Consider the following 17,615-nt stretch of genomic DNA (forward strand, 5'->3'; position numbering starts at 1 on the left):
ACCGTGGTGCAGAAAGTTCTCTTCTGTAAACCCTAGAGAGCCACAACTCGTCTGACACACACCAGATTGCATTTCAAAATGGGCCAAGGGGTAAAATGTACTCTAAGATCAGTTCGTATCTTTGGTCGTGCACAACACACCGTGCACAGACAGTGTATTTTGCAGTGTGAGGAGAATACTGTTTATATCATATAAACGTAGTGAAGGTGAGAATGTCAGAGGATCGGCAATAATTTGAGAGGCTTTGTGTGTGTTCTTGTGGGTGTGTGTATGTGTGGACTTGTGTGTGTGTGTGTTTATGTGTGTGTGTGTTTGTGTAAAAAAAAGGAGAGAGAGAGAGAAAGGGAGAAAGAATGGCATTCCAAAGAGTGAGAGAAGAGAAGAGATGAACAGTGGAGCTGTGAATAGGCAGAAGGTAATAAAGGCCCAGGCAGCTGGAGATCACGTGAAGTGGAGGGTTGCGGAGGTGTGCCGTGCTCTCCTAATGAGGTCTCAGTAGGAGAACTCCGCAGCGTGCTCTACCAGCCACGCTGGAGCACCAGCTCCTCATCTTCTCCTGCCGCTGTGCTGCACGTCGTCCGGCCTGACTGAGGGAACCATGAACTCGCAAACGCTACCGTGAGCCTCCCGAGCTTCTACAACAGTGAGAACCCAAAGCTGTAGCTTGAATTCATAGATAACATGTCATTATTGTTATGATTTTCAAGGAAGGAAAAAGACGGTGGTCCATCTAACAGCTCTACAAATGAACAGTCATTGAGAATATATGGTTTATGGCATGATAGCATTTGAAGTGTTTTGCGCTTAGGTCTAGTATTAATTTCAGACATTGAGCTTTAAAATCAATAGGAATTTTAGTCACCATACAGAAATGGCAGAAGAGCAGACTCATAAAATGTAGTAATCTTTCCTTTCTCAAGTACTTCCCGCTCTACAACATTAAAAACATTTGTGCACATTAACAGAAATGCTCTGTTCTTTCGGAAAAAAAATGTCAGTGTCCTAGATACATTTTTATAAAGCCAGAAGAGTCATTTAAGAGTCTATAAGGGTCAGTAGGACTGAGAGGACAAGGGTGAGAGAGAAAGAGAGACAAAGGAAGAGACTATTACTAATAATCATCAATAAGACAATGGATTATGCTCAATGGACAGTTCATTCTAACAAGTGCGATTTGGTAGCTTTACGCACAGCGATATTACATGCAGATACATAAGTTCTATCAGATGGTGTCCTCGTCTTGACCTATTTTATGATGACAATTGACGTCGTCGCTCAAATCTGGTACTCTGCTGTGCACTCGAAGCACAGGGTCCCTTTTATACAATTGAAATATTTGAGAATTTCACACAAAGGTATAGCCATTGTGTTGCAGCAGAGGGTCGAGCACTACTGATTGGTTGAGCCTGCTCGTGATGAGGATGGAGGTGACTGTGAACGCGTTTTATCGGGATCCCTGGGTTATAAGGAAATAAAGACCGTATGGCATGGACATAAAAACAAGACTAGAAACTAACAAAAGACAAATTCAATCGAAGCATAAAATGCAATGCAGGGCACAGTCCAAGAAACAAACAAATACACCAGCGAACAATGAACACAGACATACAATAGAAGACAAAGCACTATGGGAAGGTTTAAACACTAACCAGAGACCCCTGGGGTAGATCGCACATAGGCAGGATAACAGAGGTTTAATGGCTCCACCATTTCAGTAGCACAATAATGAAAGTTCTGAGGTGTTTACATGATTGATTCCTTTGTGCATATCTTGAATTTGAGATAATTCCTGGCCTATTAGTTCTTGTGCTAATATACCTTTGTAGGATCTGTATATGGCATTTATGTATGCGAACTATGAATACTTATTAAGTAGTTATTATCATTCTATTAAGGCTGTTAATTAATTTGTGGGATTTTTAAAATGTATGTGTTCGCTTGCTCCCGCACAACACTGGAATTTAGTACTGCACTACAAGATCTTGTAGAGTGTCCCACATACCTGCCCCAGACCTGCCCCCAGACTTGCACAGACCTGCCCCCAGATCTGCACAGACCTACCCCCCTGTAGCATTCACTGGGCAAAAATAAGCAAGTCACATTTCAGTCCAGAACTAAGAGACTTGTTGCTGGGCCAGTAGGGGGCGTCCGTCTCTTTGACCAACCACATTCTAATAGGTAACGATATTTTTCTTATTTGACGTGTGTTTTTTAACTTCTGTGTTATTTCTGCATTGTAAGCTCTCTGCATATCAGGACTTTATGAAGCTTTATGTGATCATTTGCCTAAGTGAAAATGCTTTAAATTAAGATGGGAGATATAGTAACTTGCTTGAAAAACATTGGCAATCTGTGATGTTTGTGAAACATTGTGAAACATCAGAAGTGTAGCACAAAGAAAACCTTAATAAGCATTACTGCAAATAAAGGCTTGTATTCAACAGGAACCATTCCACCACAGCTCTCATTTGGAGAAATGTAAGATAAATATATTTCTCTCTCTCTCTCTCTCTCTCTCTCTCTCTCTCTATATATATATATATATATATATATATATATATATATATATATATATATATATATATATATATATATATATATATCCTCTTCAACAGGGCTAAATGAAATAATGTTGGATCCACCCTCAGCACTAAGGACATGAAGTACTGGGAGAAGCAGAGAACCTCAGACAAACATATGAGAGTTAAAGTATGTGGACTGACTGTCAAGACTATTTTTTGCATATTTACCTCTTTGGTAGAGACTGTAAGTGGATGTACTATTAGACTTAAGGTATTAGACATTTATGGTATTAGACAGTAACAGTTTTAGACAGTTACGGAAAGTGTTTTATGCCATTGGAGGTATGGCCTTCTACGAACCCAACACCAGTAGAAAAGTCATGGTGCACAAATTACACCATTAAAGATTTCTTTTTTCAGCTTGACATCATGGCAACCTGGTGTGCCGTGGCCTTTTCATAATTATACTAGGCCAAGCACTCTAAAAGAGACAGCAGGCAGAATCCAGATTCACTGATGCACAGCAGGCGTTCATCATGTGTGGGCTTTAGGCAACCTTAGAGTTGTTTATTGTTCTAAACGAGTCACTGTAGTTTTGTCTTATGTTAGTAATTGTTACTGGAGAACAATATATTGTAGTGGTTTTTAGTGAGGGTTAGAATGGCCAGCTGATGGTAATATTGCCCTAGGGGGAAAAATGAAAAACATTAAAGATATATTATTCTTCATTCAGTTCCTGAGCACAAAGCATTTGAATTTCATTTCATAGTCCACTGTAGATTATATGTTTGAGCCCAGAATCCTACTGAGTTTGAGAAGAAAAAGGAACAGTGGGTTTAAATTGAAGTATTTTCTCGAATTTGCAAAGGAAGCATCTTAAACAGTCTGCAAAGTTCCTTGGTTTCATAAAGGAGAAACTTGAGACAACAAAACAAACAAAACTGCTTTTCAAGAGCCTGTTATAAGTGACTTAAATAATGTCCTTTGGGTAGCTTTGTACAGTTCAGTGTCCTATTTCTAAAAGAGAAAACACTGAAAATAAACAAACAAATAAACAAACAAATAAAATGATGTATAATAAAAGTGTGGCTGACGCCACTGCATGAATAATGGACTCGGTACAAAGTCTCGGGAGTGCTGCTACAGAAGCTCCTTCTGTACCGTCATCAGCAGCATGGAGGCTCCTGGATAATTGAATTCAGGGCATAATTCAACCTAGAAAGTGTTAGCAAGCTCCCATGTGATTTTTAACCCAGAGTTTCTATCCTTGTTCTCTTTCATCTGTATAATTTCGTGGGGCTAGAGACCAAAATTAGAGCTTTTTTTTTCATTGCTAAAATGAGATATGGGAACTTGTAATCCATTTTTCATCACATGCCATGTAAGGTAAATCAGCAGTATTGCAGTATTGCTTAAAACACCTTGAATGAAAGTTGCATTGTAATGGATTACTGCAAGGCATCATTTATGTGTAGGGGAAATTCTCTCTCTCTAAAATGAGAAACAATTAGAAGCAAGAGATTGTTCAGGTTGCCATTCATAGGGGCAGATGATGAAATGCTTAACTAAACATCTGAAAATCTCATATCAGATCTTTAGCTACTGATTTGGAGTCTCCATATTCTCCAAACTGTGAATTCGAAAGACTCTGCTATCACCTAACAATACCTATGAACCTTCCAAGGGGTTAACTCATTAAAATCAGTAAACACAGTACTTGTGTTCCTTTCCCAATACTGATTTAGGTCTGTTTCTACCTAGAATCGGGCTCCACTTGTAAATGGAAAGCATAGTTACAAGAGGGCAGAGACAGTGATGAGTCAGGGCTTAGCCATCAGCAGTAGAGGATAGAGGAGAGAAAGGCCGTTCGTAGCATCAGTGTTGGCCGGGAATGAGGCGGGATCCCATGAGGTGGTGTGGGCTTGGCATTTGCAAACATCAATCTCTAATAAAATTACATCCAACATGTTTTGGATCAGTATGAAGTGGGTAGTGGGCTAGAAGACAGAAAACCCCTGTTTTTCCTAAGAACGCCTAACAAGTATCAGGAGTTTGTATAACTGGTGCAGAAACTATGTTTATCAAGATAAAGACTGTGGAGGCTTGCATCAAAAGAGCATTGGGCATACAAACACTTTCTACAGCGCTGTGACCAGTGCAGCCCACATATGAAATGCTAATCTTATGTGAATCGGGATGTGTAGAAGATGAGCCCTCCACGTGAAGAATGAGTTTGGCACTGGTTTCTTAATGCGTACCCTCCATTCAGACCTAATCACCTGCCTCTGGGGGATAAGACATGGCCTAAACAGTTAACCTACTGAGAAACAAGCTGCAATTTATGCAATGACACTTTATGACCATTATGTGCTAGATTGCAGAGCAATTACATGGTGTCTCCCACACAGCGCCCACCTGAGAGCAAACATAGGAGCAAATCATTGTGATAAGAGTTCAGGTCACTTTTAGGGGATAACCTGTCTTAGCTAGTACTTAAAAAAAAAAAAACTTGGAGCACAACAGAGTATTCACTGACCTAAGGTCTTGTGTAAGATCTCTAGGAAACAGAAGACTTACCATCAAGTACCATCAAAGATGCAAATTCCATTCATTCCAATTTACCCATAAATTTGCTGGCATGTCAGACCGGAAAGGGTGTCGTCTGAAGTTATGTGAATGTGCGTCGATTGCTAAACTAATTTGTGTGTGTTCCTGGTTCATATTTTGGTCTGCTGACACTCCTTGTTTTATTAAGAGGAATCCTGTGAACAGATGCAGTTGGAGAAAATTCTCCCCCACACTGTGGCAGCCATTTTAAAATTTTGTTCAATGACTCTGACCTTAATCCCAAACCTTCCCATACTCCTAATGTTTTAGCAATAGAAACATGAGGTCTTGAGCCAGAGACACCATAACGCAATAATTGCTGTTGAGTCGAAAGAGTCTCTAGGCAACAAAAGTTTCAAACTTATACATGTAAGAGAGGAACAGAAGTTCGAGTTCAGGGGCAAGGAGCCCCTTATCTTGACCTGTGTGCAAGCAAAAGGCAAGACGGGCAGAAAGACAGGTACAGAAAGACAGGTGCAGAAAGACAGGTGTATCACAGCTTACTGGAGGACAACTTCTTCATACCTGAGATATGAGAATCATAATAATACCAAATAATAACCCCGTTGACAGTCAGAGATGTCAACAGGATAAAGTCACACCTCTGGGTTGGTAACAGTAAAACCTTCAACATCTTCATTTATCTACAATTTAATTTTCAATAGTAAATATTTAGCTAGCAAATTCCCAGAGCCGCAAGTGTTTTGTTATAAAATAATTGAGAGAAATTTCAATTGGTTGGGAAAAGAATTCTCTAATGGGAACCAAGATGCTTTAAGAGTCTTTACATTAGCTGTCTACACTTTCTCAGACTGTCTACGCTAAGTGTTTATTTGCTCTGGGTCCATAACATTATCCATGCATGGAGTACCCTCCCCGTGGACCTCTCGTCCATAAGTCCTGACATCTCAGGTATGGAATCTTGGTGGACTTCCCTCTGGAGTCCAAATGCATGATGCACATTTAACTTATGTATTTGGTATCTTGGGAAACCCTTGTTGGGGTAAGATATAGAGTTTGTCACTTGAAATTTCACAGACTTGTGTTGCCTTCTGTTCCAAGATAGGGACTCAATGGCCACCATGTTCTCCCCTCTAAGAATAATTCCACCATGTTCATGGTCACTGGTCTGGTCGCTGGTGAAAATTCTCTCTAAAATGAGATATAATTAGAGGCAAGAGATTGTTCAGAGTGAAACCAAAATACCTTTAGTTCTCAACAATACCTTGAATTAAAATATGCAAATTATGGAATTTGTTCAATATGTAAATGAGTAGAGGAAATGTATGACTGCATCCCTAAGATGAAACATAAAAGCAAAATACAGTCAAGCAAATCTTAGTGCATTTTATAATTATGTAAGCACAAAGCAAATATATCTACACTAGTGTGTGTGTGTGTGTGTGTGTGTGTGTGTGTGTGATCATACAGTGCCAGCGAACAATAGAGCAAAATAAGTTAGCAGCAGTTTTGGTGAATTAAATTAATCTAAATGTACATGAAGAGACATCTACGGTGGGTTTGGATTTTAGGCCTAATTGATTAGATATGGTAAAGGATTCATTCTATCCAGAAGAATAACAGGATGGTGGAAGTAGGAACTAACGCTTCATTTTGATGCAATCTATTTTGTCTCCGTAACCATTGTTAAAACAAACAAACAAAACTGTTTATTAAATCTCACCTTGCTAGCCTTTGAAGCTCCTTTAGCAGCTGTGTGACGCTAAACTGCCCCTCAAGCATGTCCTGCAGAGCGGGACAAGCCCGTGATCTGCCTAAATATCCAGGCTATCCTGGTCCTGTGCAGCCTGGTGGGATGGGCACTGGGTGCTTTAGACACATGGCAAAACCAATTACAGGTATAATGGGATTAGCTGCTACAGTGACACTTCCCAGTCGAACCAGTTCCCTCTATCTTTACTGCTCTCTTTCTCTTCTCTCCTCTCTCTCTATAAACACAGACAGACACCCGCACACACTCACACATGCAAGCACCCATTCAGACACGCTCTTGTGCAACATCACATTCGCTGGCTGATGTGTTCCCTGTCTCTTTCGCTGAGTCCTGGCATATCTCCTGGTGTCCCCCTCCTCTGTCCCTGTCTCTGCCTCTGTCCTTTGCTCGGCTTGTGCGTGGGATGATGGGGGTGGATGCATACCCATCCACGACCGGTGACAGTTTAATAATGTCAGCCATGTTTCATCCCACTTATCTGCAAGGCCCCTGCTGTCTGGCTCTTTCAACACACATAATATTTACACACCTTGGTGGTCCGCCAGGCGGCCCCGATATCCAGGCCTCGGGCTCCTGGATCGGCATGGGCATCGGGAATGGTCACTGAGAGGAAGGAACAGGGTGGGATCTAACCTCCCATCCCCAGCACTGTGATACGAGCTATAGCAACGGCTGCCTTTTACCAGTTTGTAATGGATAGGCTAGGAACGGTCCTTGGACAGACCGGGCTTATTGAAGGGTTTTTGTGGATAACACCAAGGTCAGGACCCAGCTCAATGGACATTTAGCTTTTTAATCTGCAGAGGCTTCAATAGCTGATCACAGTTTCATGTCAGGGTCCCCCCCCCCCCCTTCTTTCTGTCTCTATTTTTTTTAATTGACTTTGGGATTTGGGGGCATGATCTTAAAGGGCCATGATCTCCATTTTCAGAAAGCCAGAGAAATGTTTGCCGCTTCAGACTCTTTTATTTTTCTTCTTTCTTTCTTTTTAAACCTTTTAGCCACTCTCAGGAGTGGTATGGCTTTCTGTCACGGACCGCCTCAATAAGTCGGCCATCCGCCCCCCTCTGATGCGAGTGACCTTTGATGGAGCACCGTCGATGGCTTCGGGGTGCTCACAGGTTAACGCTAAGTGACTATGTGAGCACTGAGATCGCAGATTGACTTACGTGTTGCATAGCAACATGATCTTTACACCTGGGGGGTGTGCGGGACCTGCCAGCTCACTCAGGGATCATGGTCCTGTAGTGTCTGTGTGGAGCCCAGGCGTACAACACATAGCATGGCATGTTTCCCCTCTAACCACTAATTTTCTTCAGAGGGGCTTGTTTTTGTTTTTTGTTTTTTTCCTTATTTGATTACTGAAATGTTAGTACCTGTGGTAAAATGCTGCCCTCACCACATCAATCAAATGACTTTCCAGTGAGGAAGAGTCCCACCTCTTTTCCCTTCGATCTCCTTCCAGTGCAAGAAAATGTTAATAAAACAAAACAGAGACAAATGTAATCCTCGGTTGTGTTGCCAGCGTGTGGTACTCTTGCTTTCTTTCTTTCGCTTCTTTGAGGTTGTTTGTTTATGTGTTTTGTTTTCCTTTCATGCCTCATAAGAAAGAGCCAAAGGCCTAATGTTGTGTTTTCGTCTCTGGCGGTAGTAATTTACTTTGGATCAAGAGGCATGGACCAAACACTATACTGCTAATATTATTGTCATAGGAAGGAATATTAAGCTATGATTGTTCTTATAGACATCTATGCACACGGGCTGTCACATGACCCACACCTATTAAGTGCTGCATCTAATTGGTGTTATTCATTCTCTAGCCCTTCTTCTGTGATTCTTCTACTTTTGTCTCAATATTTTTGGGTGGTGCACCCTACTGAGCACGCCTGACATGTCCAGCACTAGTCCTGTACTTAACACCTACTCAACTAAGCACAACTTTCACCTTTAGATTCAGCACAACATCAAACCCAAACAGATCTTAAAGTTCCTTCGACAATGTTTAGCAAAACGTACCATGTAATTTTCACCAAAAATTCACTAGGAACTCTACTGTCAATCTTCTAAAACGATTAAAATGACTGTGTCTGGTTCAGCACGCTGGACCTCTACGACTAAATCAGTTGCTAAATCACTAAGTGTGTCAAGTTTTGTGTGCTGAATAAAAAGGCCCTTCATCACACATAATCTTACAATATGTTCCCTTTCATTTAGAGTATTAGCTTTCACTGGACTGATGTTGTCAAAGTGCTACAGGATCTTATCAACATATTTGCAGACACTTGTGTGTGCTAGTTGATATTTGACAGTCAAAATCAATATCACTTAAACGGACAGTCTGATCCTGTAATCTCCAGGCCTTACTTCCTGTCTTCTTCCACTTACCTCACTGTCCCCATCAGTATCACCTGCTTTTGTATAGCTGCCACCTACAATCTCCAGAGTTCCATCCTGTCACAGAAGAAGACACTTCAGGACATCTGGGGCGGGAAATGTCCCTTTTTACATGCAGAATATTGCCTTAATTATTTCCCACTAGTCCTGCTGACAGCTTGTGATGGTGGAGTGCTGGTTTAGGATTAGCCTGTGTTGCGTATGCAAGGGCTTGACAGCAGATATGGATGGCATGGGAAAAAACAATCCCTTAACTTGAAATAATCACACAAGGCTTCACAACCATCCATAACAACAGTTTTAGAGTCTGTGCACATGTCCAAAAGTCAGGGAAGTAGATTTCAGATTTTTTTCCCCGATCCCATTTCCATAGAGATAGCTGATAAGATCATATCAGTCGTTTTCCTTGTACGTGCAGTTAGCATGTAAATCATCCATATGAGCCAAGAGGCAACAGTCGCACGAATGCTGTTCATGTGAGAGAATCAGGAGCTACGCTACCGAACAATCGCTTGTTCCCATGGGAACAAGGGCGTAGTGCCACGAAACGGAGGCTACACTGCATTATGTTGGGCGCTTTCATGGTTCGAACACTCAGTAACATGGTCATTCATCTGCTTGTATACTGCACCTCATGCCAGAACAGATCGAAATTGATTTACATTCATGCTGAACTGCACAGCTGGGTGATTTGCCAGTTTCTTGTTGTTGTTGTGTTTTTATTTTTTGCTGCTTGTTTGTTTTATTTTGTGTGTTGTGACACCCCTGACTCAAGTCATGTGAGGTCATGAAGGACTTAACGCTGCAGAATAGCACAAGGCCTTGCTGACTGACTGGGCTTCCCGGCAGTCATTTTGGAGGTAGACTTATCATTGCTTGCACAGCTGGCTATGGAGGTATGGTTCAGTGCTCTAATGCATCTGTTATTGCTAATTTCATGGGGAAAACTAAATGTGACGCTGTAAAATCATTAATGAAGTCACCACCGCGTGAAAGTGCTTGCCATGTGCACATCACCGGCACCAGTCATAGAAGGAACGATAAGTCCAACGCTAAAAATCCGTGATTATCCTCTGGCCAGTTGGCAACCTGTTTGTGCGGTTCTTTTTGGCTGTGGTTAAACGTGATTAGACTTCATAACAGGCGCTTCCATGCTGCCAGCAGACTGGAAATCAGACCTGCAGAGTGTGGCTGAAACTGAAATGCACAACAAGGAGTTCTGCTTAAATTTGTACAGGAGATTTGAGAGTGAGGTGTTCCTTTAAAATGTAGAGAGGGAAATTACTTTCAGTTTAATAAAAGTTCCTATTCATTTTTCATTTATTTCTTTTGCATTGTTTAATTACTTATAGAAATGATGGATGTCATATTGTTAGATTTTACTGTATGGGATGATTGATGTGCATTTTAAAGTCATATTTGTCGTCATTAGCCTTTAGAGGTTCTCTGATTCTATGAAGGTACATGACTTCGTTTGGGGCGAACAATGCACAGCTAGTTAGCTTTAAGTTATGTCTAAAACTATTAGCTGACAAAGAGATTGACAAAGATAAATATTGTAGCTAGACTTACATGATAGGAAGGGATAATTCTTTAAACGGGAGACAGGTACGAAAATAATATTTTGTGTAAATAAGTTGTCGCATTTAGCTACAAGCTTGCTAATTACTTGGAGGTTACTAGTAGCTAATGTTACCTAACACAAACAATTTAATGGGACACAAACAGGAAAAAGTGTACATAAGCAAGGCCACCATATTTAGTTAGCTAGAAGTTTAGTTTAGCTTAGTGAGCTAAAACAAGCCAGCAAGATATGTTTAATGTCTACTTTCAAACTCAACAGGAACAAAGCCAGTTACACTTTTTTTTTTTTGCTCTCTATGAAACATTTGATATAATATGATGTGTCTTGAACAGATAAAAAAGTAAATAAAAAAAACACATCTTATTATGCTATGTATTAGCATGGCAGCTACTTACAGGTTAAGATCGGGCTTGTGATGTAAATAAACTTAAACCTGCCCATTTCAGACAGTGTACAAAGCCTTCTTAAGTGTCTGGAATAAAATGCAGAGTAAAAAAAACTTAAATAATGGCACACGCACATTCATCACCTTTGTACTTCAACAGAAGCTTTCTATTCTATTTCTATTTTCTATTTCAGTCCATTCAAGTCCTAAAACAAAGTCTGAATCAAGCATTGGCTTGATATTTTGGTATGTGATCTTATTATACTTTCACTATACTCTCTCTGGACACCCAGTGAGTGAAGTGAAGTTAAATTCAAGTCTTTGATGCATCAAATGCTCTAAATATCTCTAGCTTTGTGTTTCTCAGTGGAGGTAATTAAAAGTGCAAATGAATACGCATACTGTAGCTCAGTGACCGCTGTGACCTCAATAATTAAGCATGGATCCAAACGAACCATGACCCATCTATAATGGCCAGTAGTTATTAAACAAATCTGAGACAATCGACAATCTGTCAAATACTGTGGCCTCAGGTAGCCATGAACTATGTTGAAGAATTGACTGGAATTGTTGTGTAATGATCATGTGTCCACATGAGAGCACACAGAGGCAGCAACACCAGTCCTGACCCAGACTGCTAGAGTAACTATAGGAGCTATAATGAGAATGCTAATGACAAATGGTATCAGCAACATTGCTTATTTGACGTATTAATACAGCTTGCTTAAGAGACTTTTATTCTGAATTGCAGGAAGTCCCATGGGAAGCATTATTAATTAGATCAAAATGTTTAATTGAGGTGCCACAGAGCACCACAGATGTTTATCTTGGTGTAAGAGAGAGGGTGAGCAGACATTTTCCTGCGTTTATCTTTCTATGCCTTTCATTGTAATTGTCTAAGAATGAATTAGCTCAGAAAAGTAATATAGTAATTAGTCTTCTTTAACAACAATTAGTCATTTTAGCAGGTGCTGTAATTGCAGAATGTCAGACATGTAACACCAAACAGTGTTAACTTTAACTACTGAATTAGTAGGTCGCATTGTGGTTTCCCAATGTAGCTTAGTCACATTTATCCCATCTGAATATAAAAATGAGAAATTCATTTGAACTGGTACCAAAGGCCGTACATCATATAAGAAAGCAGTTTTACCAGAATTCAGATTTAGAGGGGTTTTTTGTCCTGTAAAAAGAAAAAAGTCTTCCTGGTGCTTTAGAATTGCACCTCTGTGTCCTTCTGTTTTGAGATTCTTGGCCCAGAACTTCCACTGTTGTAGTTTCTGTGCATTCAGCCAATTCCTCTCACACACACACAAACAGAAAATCAAGATGTGTGGTTACTCCACAGCTCCATTCAAATCAAACAGATCAACAGATCAAACAGATTAGCCTTTGTGTAGACATAGATTCAGTGGTCAATTCATTGTATTTATTTATTTTCCCAGTATATTTAAATTCAAAAGTTTTTGTGATCAATGTGTTTGTCAGATAGTTGATCTTTTCACCATTATATTTCCCAAAGTGAAGAAAATTATTACAGTATTATTATTAATTATTGTAAAGAATGATCTTATAGCAGGATTACTTTAAAATGATTCTCAATTGAAATGAGCAACCATTCAAGCTTTTTAATGTCCATGTGTGTGTGTGTGTGTGTGTGTGTGTGTGTGTGTGTGTGTGTGTGTGTGTGTGTGTGTGTGTGTGTGTGTGTGTACACTCGCTGTGTGGAGGGTGTGCATATTCAGTTTTACTGAAATAATTTGAGGTTGATGGCTATGGATGTTCAAATGCCATCCTAATGATAATGCATTAAATATTATTACAATTCATTATTACTTCTTATCCTGGATATCATCAAAATAGCATGTACAGGAAAACAGCAGTTAATTTGATGATAAAAATGAAATTACCTCCACATGCTTCTTTACATATGAGATCGGATATAGCCAGGAGCATGACTTTTTGTCAATGCCACTGCAGAAAATAGTAATTTTAAGCTTTTATTGAATTTACCCTTCAGAAAGGGTTACTAATAACAGCTCTGACATCAAAAGAGTCCAATGTTCTGTGCTCTCATTGACTGTTTAACACAAGACAGCTCTCTCCCTCCCTCCTACCCTCTCTCCCTCCCTCCCTCCCTCCCTCTCACTCTCTCTCCCCTTTTCTCCATTCTCTCCCTCACTACCTCACTCTTCCTTTTTTTTAAAATCTTTTTTGTTTCGGTTTTGTCACATGCTGAGAGCCAGCACGTGTTTGTAGACAAGCATCGGGCTAACGACGCCACTTTGTCAACCTCCTCGGTGTTAATTCACTTTGAGCGCATCAGACATCAGTGAAAATGTGCCGGCGAGATTAGAGACCTGCTAACAAGCGTGTGGTATCACAGCGGCCAGGTGAACAAAGGGAGGGAGAGAGGGAGGGAAGGAGGGAGGGGGGGGAGGGAGGGAGGGGGGGGAGGGAGGGAGGGAGGGAGGTGGACTCAGGGGGAGGGAGTTAGTGCCGAAGAAGGGAAGTCAAATTATTGGTTACTAGCCTGAAGACAAACTGAAATCTATTCAATTTGCTTAATAAAATTAGTGTGAGAAATGACTACATTGTGAGAGGCTGATGTTTGTCTAAGCACACAGAAAGGCAGCCCACTGACCCGTACTCTGTCCACAGGGGGTGTATATATGGTGGTGTGGTAGGGTGGTGCGTGTTCACACTCTCCTGAAACACAGCTGGGCTCGCAACGCCGGTGAGAGAGTGTCCTGCCGTGGCTCTGACAGCACGGCCACAACAGGACATGCGTGACGCGGCGGGACACGGCGACTCGAGAATGACAGAGGGTGAAGGTTTGGTGTCGGGTCGCCAAGCTTCTCCCTCCACGAGCTCTCCGGAGGGGACTGAGCCCAGACAGGGGGAGGAGGGTCTCTTGACGCCTGCCCTCACCCCGCACGGCCAACCACCGTGGGCTCTTTGTCGGCCTGGCTGCCTGGTCCTGGTGTTCATCTTGCTGGTTCTCTCTTTCCTTGGCAGCTGGGCAGTGGTGCATCTGAGTCTGGGTGCGCGGGCCAAGCCCTTCAGGGTGTCCTCCAGCTACAACCAGCCCGGCGAGGCGGAGACTGCGACTTACGGCCCTCTCTTCATCACCAACTGCACCATGGGTAAGAGCTGTTTAAGCTTCATTAGCCTTTCATATAATGTGAAACTGATGTTGTCTTTTGTAACCATTAATGCTCACATTTAGAAACAATATTTCTGGTTCAAGGAAAGCAGAATGCAAGGTCTTTAGACTTGGATGCAAGTCCTAGTTTGGTTAGCTTTGTCCTGTAGATTGTTGGATGGTTTTGGTTGAGATTCATATCTTTCATGTCTTTCATTAAAGAATATAATAGATTTCATTTTAGACATACTGGTTGGTACCTGAAGATGAGATTATTTTAGACTATTACATGAGAACAGTTTGCTGGGTGAACTAAACCCAGCATGATATGTGTGTGTGTGTGTATGTGTGAGATAAGTGTGTGTTTGATACGTGTGTGTGTGACACGTGTGTGATATCATGTGATATGATCCACGGTGAGACTTACTGAAGTAGCCACTCTCAGTTAATCTGTAGCAGACGCCCTTATGAAAGGAGTTCTTGTAGAGATTCTCCCGCCATTGTGCAGCATTAAGTGGCGTCTCAACTCCCAGAATCCTCTTCTGTATTAGGAGCTCATAATGTTGTACCAGTTGTTCCGTAGGTTAAGAACTGCAGGGGCAGACAAATGAATGAACAATGCTGTTTTCATCAATAATCTCATCCCAATGTTCAGTAAATCAGAAAAAGACCAAACATTGAGAACACACACACACACACACACACACAAAATCACCAGTTGTTGAGAACGCACTGTATGCTTGTGAACCCTTGCATCTATTTAGTCTGTGTTTGTGAGAGATTAAATTGTCCAAAAATTAAAATTCACTAAACATAAAACAGATAAATGTGAGATTAATTTCTTAATTTTAAGAGGTTGTTTAGGTCACTGAGTTTGTTATAAAAAGCCTGCGGTTTCTGTCACATATTCAATAATCTGTTTTACATGTAGAATGTAATGACCTTTTAACCAGTTGAAAGCACAAATGCGTTATTTTTCAACCATATAATAAATTCTAGTGGTTACACCACATAATACAAATGATCAATAGATCATTGGAGACTCATTTCAGAGCTCCATCTATAAAAAGATGAATCAATTTTATTTAGAGGCCATCTGTTGCCTAATCACAGAGACATGGCCAGCCATAGGGAAATTTTCAACAGATGTATTTTATCAGTCAGCAAATCTACCTTTTGGTTGATGATTGCATATCTGAACAGAGGGGGATAGAAAAACATGAACAGGAGAAATATGTAAAAAATAAATAAATATATAAAAAGCCCAGGGCAGTTATCTGTGTGGGTTGCAACATCCCTCTGCTATACTGGAGATCATGTGTACCATGAGTCCTGCCAACCTACGTACTGTGGGACCAAACACCAAGAATCCCACAGCCTGCAGTCATCGGGAAAATCAGGGCATTTCTCTGGAGATCCCAGTACTCACCCTACATGCTCAGTGTTTGCCTCCGCGCCAAACCAGTGAAGCTGAGATATACCAGCAGGATGCCTGAGGCCCCATGAGAGGCTAGAAAGGTGACTCCTTCATTTAAAAGAAGGTCAAAGTATGGCGTTTTACCCAAGCCTCCGAAAGAGCGCGTTACATAGCTATCTGGCCATGTTAGCCGATCATCTGCATGTTTTATGAATGGTATGTTGCAAGGATTCTTCATTCAGTCCTGCTGAATATTTGTGGACTGCAATAGATATCTGCATGAATCACATTTCACAAATCAACACTTCTCATTTTTGGACATTTGTTTAACAATTGATACTTTGTTCATACTGGAAAACATACATAACATGTAAACATACATACATGTAAACATACATAAATGACAATCCCCCCCCCCCCCCCCCAGTCAGTCCCTGTCTGACTCTCCCTTCTTTGTGTCTTTCTTGTGCTTCCTAATTTAATAACTGTGGGGGCAACTGTGCACGTCAGGCCAACGCACAGGGAACAACAGACTACTTATCATGCAAATTCAGAGGCAGACAGATCTCTAATTGTCCCAGAGTTCTGGAGAACGACCAGTTCCCTGTGTTTGGCCAATCAGATCCCCCCCCCCACCCCCCACCCCCCGGCTGTACACACGACACACACACGGTGTGCTTCCCCGAGGCGCGTCATGTACGCACCTTTGTCTCAGCCACCTGTCTGCTCGTCCTTCAGAGGCAACGTCCTCGCCGTCTCAGATATTAACAGATTGACATGCTTTACAGTCAGCTTTGTGTTCCTCAAGTGTCTGCCATCACAGCTTGTATTACTTGCCATCCAGAAGGGTGTGTGTGTGTGTGTGTGTGTGTGTGTGTGTGTGTATATGGAGAAAATAGAGAAGAGTGCAAAATCAGCTTGTTTTCCACTTCAGTGAGAAACATCGGTTACACTGCAGTTAGTTTTGCAGCACGGACATCTTATCTTCATGGAATTTTTTAATATATTCTACTGAATCAGGAGATAAAGTCAGAGAGATAAATGTGAAATGTTCTGATTTAGCTACTGATGTACTTAATTCAGTACTTAATTCAGTAAGCGGGTTTAAGCTTATAGAAAAAAACTTTGAAACGTGTTAGAATTATCAGCGAAACTTCAAACCAACAGAGGTTCATTTCTCCTCAGGTCCTGGACATTTTGCTTTTATGAGAAGAGGCACAGATTGCATTGTCGTAAAATGTTAACTACCTCGCCATTTGTTTCTGTATCAGTCCTCTGCCTTAAGCACCGTCTGGCAAATATGATTTTGATCACAGTCGTGCCTTAGAAAATATATCTAGCAAACCCGATTCCAGTGTGCTGCAGGATTTTGACAAAGTCCGCTCGTGTCCTCAAAGTCTCTTCTGTTTTTGAAGTGAATGTGGCTAACAGCTCCCTCACAGGGAGAGGCAAGAAGAGGCTTTCAACGGCTAATTTCTGCTCCCTGCCGGACGAATGAATTTAGCAACGGCAAATCTGAGTAACACTGGACCAGTGAAGCAGTCTTGTAGAAAGGAGCAATTTATGTCATCGAGCAATGACCATATAAGTTAGAACACATTTAGCTTCTGGTACCACGTCAACTAGATTCACAGAAGCAACGTAGGTATTAGCCCTCCTCCTGGAGCAGAAGAAGGAGGAAACCCATTTGGACTTCAGGGGTGTTTGGTAAATGGTTTTTATGTGGTCTTGACACATACTCCACCGATCATGTCTTAATCCATGGGCAAACATTTCAAACATGTCAAGTGCTCCCTTTCCATAAATCAGCAAACCTGAACAAAGA

The 17,615-nt window shown here is 41.2% G+C and overlaps 1 protein-coding gene across 1 annotated transcript in view; it reads left to right on the forward strand.

Annotated features, from left to right (window-relative positions):
- alk (ALK receptor tyrosine kinase) overlaps positions 1-17,615 on the forward strand; it is a 290,978-nt gene that overhangs the window by 214,842 nt on the left and 58,521 nt on the right. Inside the window, 1 exon segment of the mRNA XM_076978386.1 lies at positions 14,247-14,374. Within this exon segment, the coding sequence (XP_076834501.1) occupies positions 14,247-14,374 (128 nt within the window).

This window comes from Brachyhypopomus gauderio, chromosome 17 (genome assembly GCF_052324685.1).
Source record: "Brachyhypopomus gauderio isolate BG-103 chromosome 17, BGAUD_0.2, whole genome shotgun sequence".
Lineage (NCBI taxonomy): Eukaryota > Metazoa > Chordata > Actinopteri > Gymnotiformes > Hypopomidae > Brachyhypopomus > Brachyhypopomus gauderio.